The sequence below is a fragment of the Oncorhynchus masou genome, unplaced genomic scaffold (assembly GCF_036934945.1).
Source record: "Oncorhynchus masou masou isolate Uvic2021 unplaced genomic scaffold, UVic_Omas_1.1 unplaced_scaffold_181, whole genome shotgun sequence".
Classification (NCBI taxonomy): Eukaryota; Metazoa; Chordata; class Actinopteri; order Salmoniformes; family Salmonidae; genus Oncorhynchus; species Oncorhynchus masou.
Genome location: NW_027016550.1, coordinates 1,837,385 through 1,857,429, shown reverse-complemented (window position 1 = coordinate 1,857,429; position 20,045 = coordinate 1,837,385). Strand labels below are relative to the sequence as shown.

Below are 20,045 nucleotides of genomic sequence, written 5' to 3'. Positions count from 1 at the left end.
TAACAAACACACTGCAGTTAACCACTAACAAACACACTGCAGTTAACCACTAACAAACACACTGCAGTTAACCACTAACAAAACTGCAGTTAACCACTAACAAAACACACTGCAGTTAACCACTAACAAACACACTGCAGTTAACCACTAACAAACACACTGCAGTTAACCACTAACAAACACACTGCAGTTAACCACTAACAAAGTTAACCACACAAAACACACTGCAGTTAACCACTAACAAACACACTGCAGTTAACCACTAACACACTGCAGTTAACCACTAAAACACACTGCAGTTAACCACTAACAAACACACTGCAGTTAACCACTAACACACTGCAGTTAACCACTAACAAACACAGTTAACCACTAACAGTTAACCTGATATTCAGCTGTGCAGTTGTGTGTGTGTGTGTGTGTGTGTGTTGTGTGTGTGTGTGTGTGTGTTAACCACTGTGTAACACACTGCCGTGTTTCTCCATCAGTGATATGAGGTCTGCCTCCGTGAGGAGTTGAGGAGGAGAGGTCTGGCCATCCAGCATCTCTATCGCTAACCACTGGAACTGGCTACCCTGCTCATACACTGGGATCACCTGCAACACACACCCCCACACACTGCAGTTAACCACAACAACACACACTGCAGTTAACACACAACACAACACACTCAGATTAACCAAACAAACATTATGTGCAGTCCCCCACTAACAAACACACTGGACCCTCAAAACACACTATTCAACATGACAAAGACCCCCCCCCCCAGGGGTTCATAACAAACCCTCATTATTCAACATGATAAAGACCCCCCCCAGGGGTTCATAATGGGACCCTCATATATTCAACATGATAAAGACCCCTAACATGAACAGGGGTTAACAAACACCCTCATATATTCAACATGATAAAGACCCCCAGGGGTTAACCACTAACAAACCCTGCATATATTCAACATGATAAAGACCCCCCCAGGGGTTCATAATGGGACCCTCATATATTCAACATGATAAAGACCCCCAAAACACACTGTTCATAACAAACCCTCATTATTCAACATGATAAAGACCCCCAGGGGTTCATAACAAAACCCTCATATATTCAACATGATAAAGACCTCCCCCAGGGGTTCATAACGGGACCCTCATATATTCAACATGATAAAGACACTCCCCCAGGGGTTCCACTAACATGAACACACTCACATATTCAACATGATAAAGACCTCCCCCAGGGGTTCATAACGGGACCCTCATATATTCAACATGATAAAGACCCCCCCAGGGGTTTATAACGGACCCTCATATATTCAACATGATAAAGACCCCCCAGGGGTTCATAATGGGACCCTCATATATTCAACATGATAAAGACCCCCCAGGGGTTCATAACGGGACCCTCATATATTCAACATGATAAAGACCCCCCCAGGGGTTCATAGGGGTCCATAACGAGACCCTCATATATTCAACATGATAAAGACCCCCCCAGGGGTTCATAACCCCCTCATATATTCAACATGATAAAGACCCCCCCAGGGGTTCATAACGGACCCTCATATATTCAACATGATAAAGACCCCCCCAGGGGTTCATAACGGGACCCTCATATATTCAACATGATAAAGACCCCCCCAGGGGTTCATAACGGGACCCTCATATATTCAACATGATAAAGACCCCCCCAGGGGTTCATAACGGGACCCTCATATATTCAACATGATAAAGACCCCCCAACAGGGGTTCATAACGGGACCCTCATATATTCAACATGATAAAGACCCCCCCAGGGGTTCATAACGGGACCCTCATATATTCAACATGATAAAGACCCCCCCAGGGGTTCATAACGGGACCCTCACATATTCAACATGATAAAGACCCCCCCCCAGGGGTTCATAACGGGACCCTCATATATTCAACATGATAAAGACCCCCCCCCAGGGGTTCATAATGGGACCCTCATATATTCCTCATGATATATTCAACATGATAAAGACCCCCCCAGGGGTTCATAAAGGGACCCTCATCCCCCGGGGTTCAACATGATAAATGACCCCCGGGGGGTTCATAAAGGGATCCTCATGGTAAATGACCCCCCAGGGGTTCCCCCCCGGGGTTCCTAAAGGGTTCCTCATATAAATGAACATGATAAAGGGATCCGTGTTAAATGACCCCCAGGGGTTCCTTCCCTCATGCTCCAGCGGTCCCCCCAGGGGTTCATAACGGGGTACCCTCAGGTATTCAACCTGATGATCATGAGGCCCGGGAACCTTCATGAGCCATTTCCACCTCGACCACCGTTTCCTGCCCCATGATAAAGGGATACCCGCCAGGGGTGACGCACAATGAACTCATACACACGCTATTCCCTGGAAACAGAAAACACCTTTCAGATCTCATCACCCCCGTTTAACAGATCTCGCCAGGATAGACCCTCAGGAACACGGGGTGTACTTGGTGTCAGCAGTTTACATACACTGAGGTTGGAGTCACTAGTATCCGAAATGACCCCCCGGGGTTCATTATATAGACCTCCCGTGTCCCGATGTCTCCATGTCCCTCAGATATTCAGCATGATAAAGAACACCCCCCAGGGGTGTCAGCAGTTTACCCTACACTGAGGTTCAGTCATGTATATTATATATTATATATATTATATAGACCCTCATATCCCGATGTCTCCATGTCCCTAGATACTGTTGGTGTCAGCAGTTTACATACACTGAGGTTGGAGTCACTAGTATATTATATAAAGACCGTGTCCCGATGTCTCCATGTCCCTAGATACTGTTGGTGTCAGGTTTACATACACTAGGTTGGAGTCACTAGTATATTATATAGACCTCCCGTGTCCCGTTCTCCATGTCCCTAGATATATTGAAGTCATGATAGTTTACATACACTGGGTTGGAGTCACTAGTATATTATATATTATAAAGACCCCCGTGTCCCGATGTTCCATGTCCCTAGATACATATTCAACATGATTTACATACACTGAGGTTGGTCACTAGTATATTATATATTCAACATATAAAGACCCGACCGTGTCCCGATGTCTCCATGTCCGTAGATACAGTTGAAGTCAGTAGTTTACATACACTGAGGTTGGAGTCACTATATATATGATAAAGACCTCCCGTGGGTTCCATGTCCCTAGGACCCTCATATATTCATACATGATTGGAGTCACCAGGGGTTCATATAGACCTCATATCCCGATTCTCCATGTCCCTGATACAGCCCCCTCAGGAACACGGGGTTCATGGTGTCAGGACCCTACATACACTGAGGTTCAAGTCACTGATATTAATATTATATATATTTCATAGACCTCGACCCTCCCGATATTCCATGTCCCTAGATACTGTTGGTGTCAGGGGTTTACATACACTGAGGTTGGAGTCACTCATATATTCATATAGACCTAAAGACCCCCGATGTCTCCATGTCCCTAGATACATGTTGAAGTCAGTAGTTTACATACACTGAGGTTGGAGTCACTAGTATATTATATATTATATATATATATAGACCTCCCCCCGATGTTCCATGTCCCTAGATACTGTTATTCAGCATTTACATACACTGAGGTTGGAGTCACTAGGATATTATATAGACCTCAACATGTAAAGATGTCTCCATGTCCCTAGATACAGTTGAAGTCAGTAGTTTACATACACTGAGGTTGGAGTCACTAGTATGATATAGACCTCCCCCCAGGGGTTCCCGATGTCTCCATGTCCCTAGATACAGTTGAAGTCAGTAGTTTACATACACTGAGGGGTTCATAATATAGTCACTATATATTATATAGACCTCGACCGTGTCCCGTTCTCCATGTCCCTAGATACAGTTGGTTCAGCATTTACATACACTGAGGTTGGAGTCACTATATATTATATATTATATAGACCCCCGTGTCCCGTTCTCCATGTCCCTAGATACAGTTGAAGTCATGAAGTTTACATACACTGAGGTTGGAGTCACTAGTATATTATATATTATATATATTATATAGACCTCGACCGGTCCCGATGTCTCCATGTCCCTAGATACAGTTGAAGTCAGTAGTTTAATACACTGAGGTTGGAGTCACTAGTATATTATATAGACCTCCCGTGTCCCGATGTCTCCATGTCCCTAGATACTGTTCAGCAGTTTACATACACTGAGGTTGGAGTCACTAGTATATTATATGATAAAGACCCCCCGATGGGTTCCATGTCCCTAGATACAGTTGATGTCAACATTTACATACACTGAGGGGTTGGAGTCACTAGTATATTATATATTATATATATTATAAGACCTCGACCGTGTCTCCATGTCTCCATGTCCCTAGATACAGTTGAAAATCAGAAGTTTACATACACTGAGGTTGGAGTCACTAGTATATTATATATTATATATATTATATAGACCTTGACCGTGTCCCGATGTCTCCATGTCCCTAGATACTGTTGAAGTCAGTAGTTTACATACACTGAGGTTGGAGTCACTAGTATATTATATATTATATATATTATATAGACCTCGACCGTGTCCCGATGTCTCCATGTCCGTAGATACTGTTGGTGTCATTAGTTTAATACACCCAGAGGTTCCTAGTCACTAGTATATTATATATACCTCCCCGTGTCCCGATGTTCCATGTCCCTAGATACTGTTGAAGTCGGTAATTACATACACTGAGGTTGGAGTCACTAGTATATTATATAGACCTCGACCGTGTCCCGATGTCTCCATGTCCCTAGATACTGTTGAATCCTCAGTAGTTTACATACACTGAGGTTGGAGTCACTAGTATATTATATAGACCTCGACCGGGTCCCGATGTCTCCATGTCCCTAGATACAGTTGATGTCAGAAGTTTATACACCCCGGTTGGAGTCACTAGTATATTATATATTATATATATTATATAGACCTCGACCGTGTCCCGTGTCTCCATGTCCCTAGATACTGTTGAAGTCAGTGTTTACATACACTGAGGTTGGAGTCACTAGTATATTATATATTATATATATTATATAGACCCCCGGGTTTCCATGTCCCTAGATACAGTTGAAGTCAGAAGTTTACATACACTGAGGTTGGATCACTAGTATATTATATATTATAAATTATCCTTGACCGTGTCCCCTCCATGTCCCTAGATACAGTTGAAGTCAGTAGTTTACATACACTGAGGTTGGAGTCACTAGTATATTATATAGACCTCGACCGTGTCCCGATGTCTCCATGTCCCTAGATACTGTTGAAGTCAGTAGTTTACATACACTGAGGTTGGAGTCACTAGTATATTATGTATATTATATAGACCTCGACCAGTGTCCCAATGTCTCCATGTCCCTAGATACTGTTGAAGTGGAAGTTTACATACACTGAGGTTGGAGTCACTAGTATATTATAGACCTCGACCGTGTCCCGAGATGTCCTAGATACTGTTGAAGTCAGTAGTTTACCACTGAGGTTGTCCCTAGATATTATCATATTATATAGACCTCGACCGTGTCCCGAACTCCATGTTGATACTGTTGAAGTCAGTAGTTTACATACACTGAGGTTGGAGTCACTAGTATATATTATATATTATATATATTATATAGACCTCGACCGTGTCCCGATGTCTCCATGTCCCTAGATACTGTGACTCAGGTTTACAACACTGAGTTGGTCACTAGTATATTATATAGACCTTATGTGTCCCTAGATACAGTTTACATACACTGAGGTTGGAGTCACTAGTATATTATATATTATATATATTATATATAGACCTCGACCGTGTCCCGATGTCTCCATGTCCCTAGATACAGTTGAAGTCAGTAGTTTACATACACTGAGGTTGGAGTCACTAGTATATTATATATTATATATATTATATAGACCTCGACCGTGTCCCGATGTCTCCATGTCCCTAGATACAGTTGAAGTCAGAAGTTTACATACACTGAGGTTGGAGTCACTAGTATATTATATATTATATATATTATATAGACCTCGACCGTGTCCCGATGTCTCCATGTCCCTAGATACAGTTGACTCAGTGTCACTGTTGAAGTGGTGTTACATACACTGAGGTTGGAGTCACTAGTATATTATATATATTATATAGACCTCGACCGTGTCCCGATGTCTCCATGTCCCTAGATACAGTTGGTGTCAGTAGTTTACATACACTGAGGTTGGAGTCACTAGTATATTATATATTATATTATATAGACCTCGACCGTGTCCCGATGTCTCCATGTCCCTAGATACAGTTGAAGTCAGTAGTTTACATACACTGAGGTTGGAGTCACTAGTATATTATATATTATATATATTATATAGACCTCGACCGTGTCCCGATGTCTCCATGTCCCTAGATACAGTAGATACAGTTGGTTGTCAGCAGTTTACATACACTGAGGTTGGAGTCACTAGTATATTATATAGACCTCGACCGTGTCCCGATGTCTCCATGTCCCTAGATACAGTTGATGTCAGAAGTTTACATACACTGAGGTTGGAGTCACTAGTATATTATATATTATATATATTATATAGACCTCGACCGTGTCCCGATGTCTCCATGTCCCTAGATACTGTTGAAGTCAGAAGTTTACATACACTGAGGTTGGAGTCACTAGTATATTATATATTATATATATTATATAGACCTCGACCGTGTCCCATGTCTCCATGTCCCTAGATACAGTTGAAGTCAGAAGTTTACATACACTGAGGTTGGAGTCACTAGTATATTATATATTATATATATTATATAGACCTTGACCGTGTCCCGATGTCTCCATGTCCCTAGATACTGTTGAAGTCAGTAGTTTACATACACTGAGGTTGGAGTCACTAGTATATTATATATTATATATATTATATAGACCTCGACCGTGTCCCGATGTCTCCATGTCCCTAGATACTGTTGATGTCAGTAGTTTACATACACTGAGGTTGGAGTCACTAGTATATTATATAGACCTCGACCGTGTCCCGATGTCTCCATGTCCCTAGATACAGTTGGTGTCAGCAGTTTACATACACTGAGGTTGGAGTCACTAGTATATTATATAGACCTCGACCGTGTCCCGATGTCTCCATGTCCCTAGATACTGTTGAAGTCAGTAGTTTACATACACTGAGGTTGGAGTCACTAGTATATTATATAGACCTCGACCGTGTCCCGATGTCTCCATGTCCCTAGATACTGTTGATGTCAGTAGTTTACATACACTGAGGTTGGAGTCACTAGTATATTATGTATATTATATATTAGATACTGTTGAAGTCAGATATAGATTATATAGACCTCGACCGTGTCCCGATGTCTCCATGTCCCTAGATACTGTTGAAGTCAGTAGTTTACATACACTGAGGTTGGAGTCACTAGTATATTATATATATTATATAGACCTCGACCGTGTCCCGATGTCTCCATGTCCCTAGATACTGTTGAAGTCAGTAGTTTACATACACTGAGGTTGGAGTCACTAGTATATTATATATTATATATATTATATAGACCTCGACCGTGTCCCGATGTCTCCATGTCCCTAGATACTGTTGATGTCAGCAGTTTACATACACTGAGGTTGGAGTCACTAGTATATTATATAGACCTCGACCGTGTCCCGATGTCTCCATGTCCCTAGATACAGTTGATGTCAGAAGTTTACATACACTGAGGTTGGAGTCACTAGTATATTATATATTATATATATTATATAGACCTCGACCGTGTCCCGATGTCTCCATGTCCCTAGATACAGTTGATGTCAGAAGTTTACATACACTGAGGTTGGAGTCACTAGTATATTATATATTATATATATTATATAGACCTCGACCGTGTCTCCATGTCTCCATGTCCCTAGATACAGTTGAAGTCAGAAGTTTACATACACTGAGGTTGGAGTCACTAGTATATTATATATTATATATATTATATAGACCTCGACCGTGTCCCGATGTCTCCATGTCCCTAGATACAGTTGAAGTCAGTAGTTTACATACACTGAGGTTGGAGTCACTAGTATATTATATATTATATATATTATATAGACCTCGACCGTGTCCCGATGTCTCCATGTCCGTAGATACTGTTGGTGTCAGTAGTTTACATACACTGAGGTTGGAGTCACTAGTATATTATATAGACCTCGACCGTGTCCCGATGTCTCCATGTCCCTAGATACAGCTGGTGTCAGTTTTAGTTTACATACACTAGGTTGGAGTCACTAGTATATTATATAGACATCGACTGTCCCGATGTCTCCATGTCCCTAGATACATTGAAGTCAACAATTTACATACACTGAGGTTGGAGTCACTATATATTATATATACCGTTCCCGACTGTCTCCATGTCCCTAGATACAGTTGATGTCAGAAGTTTACATACACTGAGGTTGGAGTCACTAGTATATTATATATTATATATATTATATAGACCTCGACCAATAAACATGTCTCCATGTCCCTAGATACTGTTGAAGTCAGAAGTTTACATACACTGAGGTTGGAGTCACTAGTATATTATATATTATATATATTATATAGACCTCATGGTCTCCATGTCCCTAGATACAGTTGAAGTCAGAAGTTTACATACACTGAGGTTGGAGTCACTAGTATATTATATATTATATACATTATATAGACCTTGACCGTGTCCCGATGTCTCCATGTCCCTAGATACAGTTGAAGTCAGGACCTTTACATACACTGAGGTTGGAGTCACTAGTATATTATATAGACCTCGACCGTGTCCCGATGTCCCATGTCCCTAGATACAGTTGAAGTCAGTAGTTTACATACACTGAGGTTGGAGTCACTAGTATATTATGTATATTATATAGACCTCGACTGTCCCGTTTCCATGTCCCTAGATACTGTTGAAGTCAAAGTTTACATACACTGAGGTTGGAGTCACTAGTATATTATTAGACCTCGACACTGTCCCGATGTCTCCATGTCCCTAGATACTGTTGAAGTCAGTAGTTTACAAACTGAGGTTGGAGTCACTAGTATATTATAATATTATATAGACCTCGACCGTGTCCCGATGTCTCCATGTCCCTAGATACTGTTGAAGTCAGTAGTTTACATACACTGAGGTTGGAGTCACTAGTATATTATATATTATATAATTATATAGACTGACCGTGTCCCGATGTCTCCATGTCCCTAGATACAGTTGATGTCAGTAGTTTACATACACTGAGGTTGGAGTCACTAGTATATTATATAGACCTCGACCGTGTCCCGATGTCTCCATGTCCCTAGATACTGTTGAAGGCAATGTTTACAAACACTGAGGTTGGAGTCACTAGTATATTATATATTATATAGACCTCACCGTGTCCCGAATGTCTCCATGTCCCTAGAAATACAGTTGATGTCAATAGTTTACATACACTGAGGTTGGAGTCACATTCTTAAATATAATAGACCTGACCGTGTCCCGATGTCTCCATGTCCCTAGATACAGTTGATGTCTGAAGTTTACATACACTGAGGTTGGAGTCACTAGTATATTATATATTATATAGACCTCGACCGTGTCCCGATGTCTCCATGTCCCTAGATACTGTTGAAGTCAGAAGTTTTACATACACTTAGGTTGGATTCATTAAAACTAGTTTTTCAACCACTCCACACATGTCTTGTTTACAAACTATAGTTTTGGTGCCTGTTAGGACATCTACTTTGTTCATGACACAAGTCATTTCTCCAACAATTGTTGACAGACAGATTATTTCACTTATAATTTATGTATCACAATTCCAGTGTGTTGAAGTTTACTACACTAAATGACTTCATATATATTCTACCTGTATTTCTTGTGTACTTATATTTTGGTTCATTCATCCCTGCTTCCTGTTCTGAGTCCGTTCTTGGTTCCCCCGGTGTAACAATAAATACCTGTAGCCGTGTTGGTGTATGGTCCTAGATATGAACATACTTTAGTGTGTTGGTGCAAATCTATCTCAGAACAACAGCAAAGGACCTTGTGAAGTGTGGAGAAACAGGTACAAAAGTATCTATGTCCACAGTAAAACGAGTCCTGTATCGACATAACCTGAAGTGTGTTGGAAGAAACTTGGTGTATATATATATAAAAAAGCCTAGACTAGTGTTTGCAACTGTACATGGGGACAAATATATACCTTTAGTGTGTTAGGTGTATTTATTGAAGCAACACTTCAAGACATCAGTTGTTGGTCTAAATGGGTCTTCAAATGGACAATGACCCCAAGTAGTGTGTTGTGGCAAAAGGTGCAACATATATTGGAGTGGCCATTACAAATGACCTCAATCCCTGAGAAAATTTGTGGGTGTACTTGGTGTATAAACCTATATTACACCAGCTCTGTCAGTAGGAATGGTTTACCCAACTTATTGTGGGATAGCTTGTATAAGGCTACCTGTAGTGTGTTGACCCAAGTTAAACAATTTAAAGGCAATGCTACCAGATATATATGTATATTGAGTGTATGTAAACTTCTGACCCACTGGGAATGTGATGAAAGAAATAAAAGTGTAAATTCTCTGTACTTTATTGACATTTATATTCTTAAAATAAAGTTGATCCTTACTGACCTAAGACAGGGTATTTTTACTATAAATGTCAGGAATTGTGTTTAAATGTATTTGGTGTATATATATATACCTGTAGTGTGTTGGTGTACTTGGTGTATATATATATACCTGTAGTGTGTTGGTGTACTTGGTGTATATATATATACCTGTAGTGTGTTGGTGTACTTGGTGTATATATATATATATATACCTGTAGTGTGTTGGTGTACTTGGTGTATATATATATATATATATATATACCTGTAGTGTGTTGGTGTACTTGGTGTATATATATATACCTGTAGTATGTTGGTGTACTTGGTGTATATATATACCTGTAGTGTGTTGGTGTACTTGGTGTATATATATATATACCTGTAGTGTGTTGGTGTACTTGGTGTATATATATACCTGTAGTGTGTTGGTGTACTTGGTGTATATATATACCTGTAGTGTGTTGGTGTATATATATACCTTTAGTGTGTTGGTGTATATATATATACCTGTAGTGTGTTGGTGTATATATATATACCTTTAGTGTGTTGGTGTATATATATATACCTGTAGTGTGTTGGTGTACTTGGTGTATATATATATACCTGTAGTGTGTTGGTGTACTTGGTGTATATATATATACCTGTAGTGTGTTGGTGTACTTGGTGTATATATATATATATATATATATATACCTGTAGTGTGTTGGTGTACTTGGTGTATATATATATATATACCTGTAGTGTGTTGGTGTACTTGGTGTATATATATATATACCTGTAGTGTGTTGGTGTACTTGGTGTATATATATATACCTGTAGTGTGTTGGTGTACTTGGTGTATATATATACCTGTAGTGTGTTGGTGTACTTGGTGTATATATATACCTGTAGTGTGTTGGTGTACTTGGTGTATATATATATACCTGTAGTGTGTTGGTGTACTTGGTGTATATATATATATACCTGTAGTGTGTTGGTGTACTTGGTGTATATATATATATACATGTATTGTGTTGGTGTACTTGGTGTATATATATATATACATGTAGTGTGTTGGTGTACTTGGTGTATATATATATATATACCTGTAGTGTGTTGGTGTACTTGGTGTATATATATATATACCTGTAGTGTGTTGGTGTACTTGGTGTATATATATATACCTGTAGTGTGTTGGTGTACTTGGTGTATATATATATATACCTGTAGTGTGTTGGTGTACTTGGTGTATATATATATACCTGTAGTGTGTTGGTGTACTTGGTGTATATATATATATACCTGTAGTGTGTTGGTGTACTTGGTGTATATATATATATATACATGTAGTGTGTTGGTGTACTTGGTGTATATATATATATACCTGTAGTGTGTTGGTGTACTTGGTGTATATATATATATACCTGTAGTGTGTTGGTGTACTTGGTGTATATATATATACCTGTAGTGTGTTGGTGTACTTGGTGTATATATATATATACATGTATTGTGTTGGTGTACTTGGTGTATATATATACCTGTAGTGTGTTGGTGTACTTGATGGGGTGTATTGGGGGATGAGCCTGATCTGTCTTGGTGCCCTGCCGTGGGTTGGGTCCCCCTGGCTGCTCCATCACCCCCCTAGCGAAGGCCCCCCAGGAGGAGCTGTGTGTCTGATGCTCCACCAAGGGGCCCAGGGCCAGGTCCTTAGGAAACAGGTTGGTCTCTGTTCGCGGATAACTGATTAACCTAAACACACAGAGATGAAAATATTACCACACACCTCTACAACTGATGAGGGGGCCTTCACAAGCATCCTGGGACACCCAGGTCTCCTAGTTCCCAAAAGCCTGGGGAACTGGTTAACAGAAAGATGATTAAAAGCCCGGGGTACTGGTTAACAGATATACGATTAAAAGCCCGGGGGAACTGGTTAACATAAAGACGATTAAAAGCCCGGGGAACTGGTTAACAGAAAGACGATTAAAAGCCTGGGGAACTGGTTAACAGAAAGACGATTAAAAGCCCGGGGAACTGGTTAACAGAAAGATGATTAAAAGCCCGGGGAACTGGTTAACAGAAAGACGATTAAAAGCCCGAGGAACTGGTTAACAGAAAGACGATTAAAAGCCCGGGGAACTGGTTAACAGAAAGACGATTAAAAGCCTGGGGAACTGGTTAACAGAAAGATGATTAAAAGGGAATGGGGAACTGGTTAACAGAAAGACGATTAAAAGCCCGGGGAACTGGTTAACAGAAAGACGATTAAAAGCCTGGGGAACTGGTTAACAGAAAGACGATTAAAAGCCCGGGGAACTGGTTAACAGAAAGATGATTAAAAGCCCGGGGAACTGGTTAACAGAAAGATGATTAAAAGCCTGGGGAACTGGTTAACAGAAAGACGATTAAAAGCCTGGGGAACTGGTTAACAGAAAGACGATTAAAAGCCTGGGGAACTGGTTAACAGAAAGACGATTAAAAGCCCGGGGAACTGGTTAACAGAAAGATGATTAAAAGCCTGGGGAACTGGTTAACAGAAAGACGATTAAAAGCCTGGGGAACTGGTTAACAGAAAGACGATTAAAAGCCCGGGGAACTGGTTAACAGAAAGACGATTAAAAGCCTGGAGAACTGGTTAACAGAAAGAGGATTAAAAGCCTGGGGAACTGGTTAACAGAAAGACGATTAAAAGCCTGGGGAACTGGTTAACAGAAAGACGATTAAAAGCCTGGAGAACTGGTTAACAGAAAGACGATTAAAAGCCCGGGGAACTGGTTAACATAAAGATGATTAAAAGCCTGGGGAACTGGTTAACAGAAAGATGATTAAAAGCCCGGGGAACTGGTTAACATAAAGACGATTAAAAGCCCGGGGAACTGGTTAACATAAAGATGATTAAAAGCCCGGGGAACTGGTTAACAGAAAGACGATTAAAAGCCAGGAACTGGTTAACAGAAAGACGATTAAAAGCCCGGGGAACTGGTTAACAGAAAGACGATTAAAAGCCCGGGGAACTGGTTAACATAAAGATGATTAAAAGCCCGGGGAACTGGTTAACAGAAAGACGATTAAAAGCCCGGGGAACTGGTTAACATAAAGATGATTAAAAGCCTGGGGAACTGGTTAACAGAAAGACGATTAAAAGCCTGGGGAACTGGTTAACATAAAGATGATTAAAAGCCTGGGGAACTGGTTAACAGAAAGACGATTAAAAGCCCGGGGAACTGGTTAACAGAAAGATGATTAAAAGCCTGGGGAACTGGTTAACAGAAAGACGATTAAAAGGGAATGGGGAACTGGTTAACAGAAAGACGATTAAAAGCCCGGGGAACTGGTTAACAGAAAGACAATTAAAAGCCTGGGGAACTGGTTAACAGAAAGACGATTAAAAGCCCGGGGAACTGGTTAACAGAAAGACGATTAAAAGGGAATGGGGAACTGGTTAACAGAAAGACGATTAAAAGGGAATGGGGAACTGGTTAACAGAAAGATGGTTAAAAGCCCGGGGAACTGGTTAACAGAAAGACGATTAAAAGCCCGGGGAACTGGTTAACATAAAGACGATTAAAAGCCTGGGGAACTGGTTAACAGAAAGACGATTAAAAGCCCGGGGAACTGGTTAACATAAAGAGGATTAAAAGCCTGGGGAACTGGTTAACAGAAAGACGATTAAAAGCCCGGGGAACTGGTTAACAGAAAGACGATTAAAAGCCTGGGGAACTGGTTAACATAAAGATGATTAAAAGCCCGGGGAACTGGTTAACAGAAAGACGATTAAAAGCCCGGGGAACTGGTTAACAGAAAGACGATTAAAAGCCTGGGGAACTGGTTAACAGAAAGATGTATGGGGAACTGGTTAACAGAAAGACGATTAAAAGCCTGGGGAACTGGTTAACAGAAAGACGATTAAAAGGGAATGGGGAACTGGTTAACAGAAAGATGGTTAAAAGCCCGGGGAACTGGTTAACAGAAAGACGATTAAAAGCCCGGGGAACTGGTTAACATAAAGATGATTAAAAGCCTGGGGAACTGGTTAACATAAAGAGGATTAAAAGCCCGGGGGAACTGGTTAACAGAAAGACAATTAAAAGCCTGGGGAACTGGTTAACATAAAGAGGATTAAAAGCCCGGGGAACTGGTTAACAGAAAGACAATTAAAAGCCTGGGGAACTGGTTAACAGAAAGACGATTAAAAGCCCGGGGAACTGGTTAACAGAAAGACGATTAAAAGGGAATGGGGAACTGGTTAACAGAAAGACGATTAAAAGGGAATGGGGAACTGGTTAACAGAAAGATGATTAAAAGCCTGGGGAACTGGTTAACATAAAGACGATTAAAAGCCTGGGGAACTGGTTAACAGAAAGACGATTAAAAGCCCGGGGAACTGGTTAACAGAAAGACGATTAAAAGCCTGGGGAACTGGTTAACATAAAGATGATTAAAAGCCCGGGGAACTGGTTAACAGAAAGACGATTAAAAGCCCGGGGAACTGGTTAACAGAAAGACGATTAAAAGCCTGGGGAACTGGTTAACAGAAAGATGTATGGGGAACTGGTTAACAGAAAGACGATTAAAAGCCTGGGGAACTGGTTAACAGAAAGACGATTAAAAGGGAATGGGGAACTGGTTAACAGAAAGATGGTTAAAAGCCCGGGGAACTGGTTAACAGAAAGACGATTAAAAGCCCGGGGAACTGGTTAACATAAAGATGATTAAAAGCCTGGGGAACTGGTTAACATAAAGAGGATTAAAAGCCCGGGGGAACTGGTTAACAGAAAGACAATTAAAAGCCTGGGGAACTGGTTAACATAAAGAGGATTAAAAGCCCGGGGAACTGGTTAACAGAAAGACAATTAAAAGCCTGGGGAACTGGTTAACAGAAAGACGATTAAAAGCCCGGGGAACTGGTTAACAGAAAGACGATTAAAAGGGAATGGGGAACTGGTTAACAGAAAGACGATTAAAAGGGAATGGGGAACTGGTTAACAGAAAGACGATTAAAAGCCCGGGGAACTGGTTAACAGAAAGACGATTAAAAGCCTGGGGAACTGGTTAACAGAAAGACGATTAAAAGCCTGGGGAACTGGTTAACAGAAAGATGTATGGGGAACTGGTTAAAAGAAAGACGATTAAAAGCCTGGGGAACTGGTTAACAGAAAGACGATTAAAAGGGAATGGGGAACTGGTTAACAGAAAGATGGTTAAAAGCCCGGGGAACTGGTTAACAGAAAGACGATTAAAAGCCCGGGGAACTGGTTAACATAAAGATGATTAAAAGCCTGGGGAACTGGTTAACATAAAGAGGATTAAAAGCCCGGGGGAACTGGTTAACAGAAAGACAATTAAAAGCCTGGGGAACTGGTTAACATAAAGAGGATTAAAAGCCCGGGGAACTGGTTAACAGAAAGACAATTAAAAGCCTGGGGAACTGGTTAACAGAAAGACGATTAAAAGCCCGGGGAACTGGTTAACAGAAAGACGATTAAAAGGGAATGGGGAACTGGTTAACAGAAAGACGATTAAAAGGGAATGGGGAACTGGTTAACAGAAAGACGATTAAAAGCCCGGGGAACTGGTTAACAGAAAGACGATTAAAAGCCTGGGGAACTGGTTAACAGAAAGACGATTAAAAGCCTGGGGAACTGGTTAACAGAAAGATGTATGGGGAACTGGTTAACAGAAAGACGATTAAAAGCCTGGGGAACTGGTTAACAGAAAGACGATTAAAAGGGAATGGGGAACTGGTTAACAGAAAGATGGTTAAAAGCCCGGGGAACTGGTTAACAGAAAGACGATTAAAAGCCCGGGGAACTGGTTAACATAAAGATGATTAAAAGCCTGGGGAACTGGTTAACATAAAGAGGATTAAAAGCCCGGGGGAACTGGTTAACAGAAAGACAATTAAAAGCCTGGGGAACTGGTTAACATAAAGAGGATTAAAAGCCCGGGGAACTGGTTAACAGAAAGACAATTAAAAGCCTGGGGAACTGGTTAACAGAAAGACGATTAAAAGCCCGGGGAACTGGTTAACAGAAAGACGATTAAAAGGGAATGGGGAACTGGTTAACAGAAAGACGATTAAAAGGGAATGGGGAACTGGTTAACAGAAAGATGATTAAAAGCCTGGGGAACTGGTTAACATAAAGACGATTAAAAGCCTGGGGAACTGGTTAACATAAAGACGATTAAAAGCCTGGGGAACTGGTTAACAGAAAGATGATTAAAAGCCTGGGGAACTGGTTAACATAAAGACGATTAAAAGCCCGGGGAACTGGTTAACAGAAAGACGATTAAAAGCCCGGGAACTGGTTAACAGAAAGACGATTAAAAGCCCAGGGGAACTGGTTAACAGAAAGATGTATGGGGAACTGGTTAACAGAAAGACGATTAAAAGCCCGGGAACTGGTTAACATAAAGACGATTAAAAGCCTGGGGAACTCTTAACAGAAAGACGATTAAAAGGGAATGGGGAACTGGTTAACAGAAAGATGGTTAAAAGCCCGGGGAACTGGTTAACAGAAAGACGATTAAAAGCCCGGGGAACTGGTTAACATAAAGATGATTAAAAGCCTGGGGAACTGGTTAACAGAAAGACGATTAAAAGCCTGGGGAACTGGTTAACAGAAAGACAATTAAAAGCCTGGGGAACTGGTTAACAGAAAGACGATTAAAAGCCCGGGGAACTGGTTAACAGAAAGACGATTAAAAGGGAATGGGGAACTGGTTAACAGAAAGACGATTAAAAGGGAATGGGGAACTGGTTAACAGAAAGATGGTTAAAAGCCCGGGGAACTGGTTAACAGAAAGACGATTAAAAGCCCGGGGAACTGGTTAACATAAAGACGATTAAAAGGGAATGGGGAACTGGTTAACAGAAAGACGATTAAAAGCCCGGGGAACTGGTTAACATAAAGAGGATTAAAAGCCTGGGGAACTGGTTAACAGAAAGACGATTAAAAGCCCGGGGAACTGGTTAACAGAAAGACGATTAAAAGCCTGGGGAACTGGTTAACATAAAGATGATTAAAAGCCCGGGAACTGGTTAACAGAAAGACGATTAAAAGCCCAGGAACTGGTTAACAGAAAGACGATTAAAAGCCTGGGGAACTGGTTAACAGAAAGATGTATGGGGAACTGGTTAACAGAAAGACGATTAAAAGCCTGGGGAACTGGTTAACAGAAAGACGATTAAAAGGGAATGGGGAACTGGTTAACAGAAAGATGGTTAAAAGCCCGGGGAACTGGTTAACAGAAAGACGATTAAAAGCCCGGGGAACTGGTTAACATAAAGATGATTAAAAGCCTGGGGAACTGGTTAACATAAAGAGGATTAAAAGCCCGGGGGAACTGGTTAACAGAAAGACAATTAAAAGCCTGGGGAACTGGTTAACATAAAGAGGATTAAAAGCCCGGGGAACTGGTTAACAGAAAGACAATTAAAAGCCTGGGGAACTGGTTAACAGAAAGACGATTAAAAGCCCGGGGAACTGGTTAACAGAAAGACGATTAAAAGGGAATGGGGAACTGGTTAACAGAAAGACGATTAAAAGGGAATGGGGAACTGGTTAACAGAAAGATGATTAAAAGCCTGGGGAACTGGTTAACATAAAGACGATTAAAAGCCTGGGGAACTGGTTAACATAAAGACGATTAAAAGCCTGGGGAACTGGTTAACAGAAAGATGATTAAAAGCCTGGGGAACTGGTTAACATAAAGACGATTAAAAGCCCGGGGAACTGGTTAACAGAAAGACGATTAAAAGCCCGGGGAACTGGTTAACAGAAAGACGATTAAAAGCCCGGGGAACTGGTTAACAGAAAGATGTATGGGGAACTGGTTAACAGAAAGACGATTAAAAGCCCGGGGAACTGGTTAACATAAAGACGATTAAAAGCCTGGGGAACTGGTTAACAGAAAGACGATTAAAAGGGAATGGGGAACTGGTTAACAGAAAGATGGTTAAAAGCCCGGGGAACTGGTTAACAGAAAGACGATTAAAAGCCCGGGGAACTGGTTAACATAAAGATGATTAAAAGCCTGGGGAACTGGTTAACAGAAAGACGATTAAAAGCCTGGGGAACTGGTTAACAGAAAGACAATTAAAAGCCTGGGGAACTGGTTAACATAAAGAGGATTAAAAGCCCGGGGGAACTGGTTAACAGAAAGACAATTAAAAGCCTGGGGAACTGGTTAACATAAAGAGGATTAAAAGCCCGGGGAACTGGTTAACAGAAAGACGATTAAAAGCCTGGGGAACTGGTTAACAGAAAGACGATTAAAAGCCTGGGGAACTGGTTAACAGAAAGACGATTAAAAGGGAATGGGGAACTGGTTAACAGAAAGACGATTAAAAGCCTGGGGAACTGGTTAACAGAAAGACGATTAAAAGCCTGGGGAACTGGTTAACAGAAAGACGATTAAAAGCCCGGGGAACTGGTTAACAGAAAGATGATTAAAAGCCTGGGGAACTGGTTAACAGAAAGACGATTAAAAGCCTGGGGAACTGGTTAACAGAAAGACGATTAAAAGCCTGGGGAACTGGTTAACAGAAAGATGATTAAAAGGGAATGGGGAACTGGTTAACAGAAAGACGATTAAAAGCCCGGGGAACTGGTTAACAGAAAGATGATTAAAAGCCTGGGGAACTGGTTAACAGAAAGACGATTAAAAGCCCGGGGAACTGGTTAACAGAAAGATGATTAAAAGCCTGGGGAACTGGTTAACAGAAAGACGATTAAAAGCCTGGGGAACTGGTTAACAGAAAGACGATTAAAAGCCTGGGGAACTGGTTAACATAAAGATGTATGGGGAACTGGTTAACAGAAAGATGATTAAAAGCCCGGGGAACTTGTTAACAGAAAGATGTATGGGGAACTGACCAAGTGGCAGTAGCTTACCAGAGTACCAGCGCTGAATGCCAGCTCTCCCATTCAAATGCACTATCCTCCACTAACATCATCCAGACCTGCGACACTAACGTCCTCCACTAACGTACTCCAGACCTGCGACACTAACGTCCTCCACACCTGCTACACTAACGTCCTCCACTGACGTCCTCCACTAATGTCCTCCACTAACGTCCTCCACTAACGTCCTCCACTAACGTCCTCCACTAACGTCCTCCAGACCTGCGACACCAACGTCCTCCACTAATGTCCTCCACTAACGTCCTCCACTAACGCCCTCCACTAACGTCCTCCACTAACGTCCTCCACTAACGTCCTCCAGACCTGCGACACTAACGTCCTCCACTAATGTCCTCCACTAACGTCCTCCACTAACGTCCTCCAGACCTGCGACACTATCGTCCTCCACTAACGTCCTCCACTAACGTCCTCCAGACCTGCGACACTAACGTCCTCCAGACCTGCGACACTAACGTCCTCCAGACCTGCGACACTAACGTCCTCCAGACCTGCGACACTAACGTCCTCCAGACCTGCGACACTAACGTCCTCCACTAACGTCCTCCAGACCTGCGACA

At 41.4% G+C, this 20,045-nt stretch overlaps 1 protein-coding gene across 1 annotated transcript in view; it reads right to left on the bottom strand.

Moving 5' to 3' along the window:
- Positions 1-20,045, bottom strand: part of LOC135538756 (DNA topoisomerase 3-alpha-like) — a 95,697-nt gene that overhangs the window by 16,454 nt on the left and 59,198 nt on the right. The window contains exon 11 of the mRNA XM_064964663.1: positions 12,100-12,310. Within this exon, the coding sequence (XP_064820735.1) occupies positions 12,100-12,310 (211 nt within the window). The remainder of the gene's footprint in view (positions 1-12,099; positions 12,311-20,045) is intronic.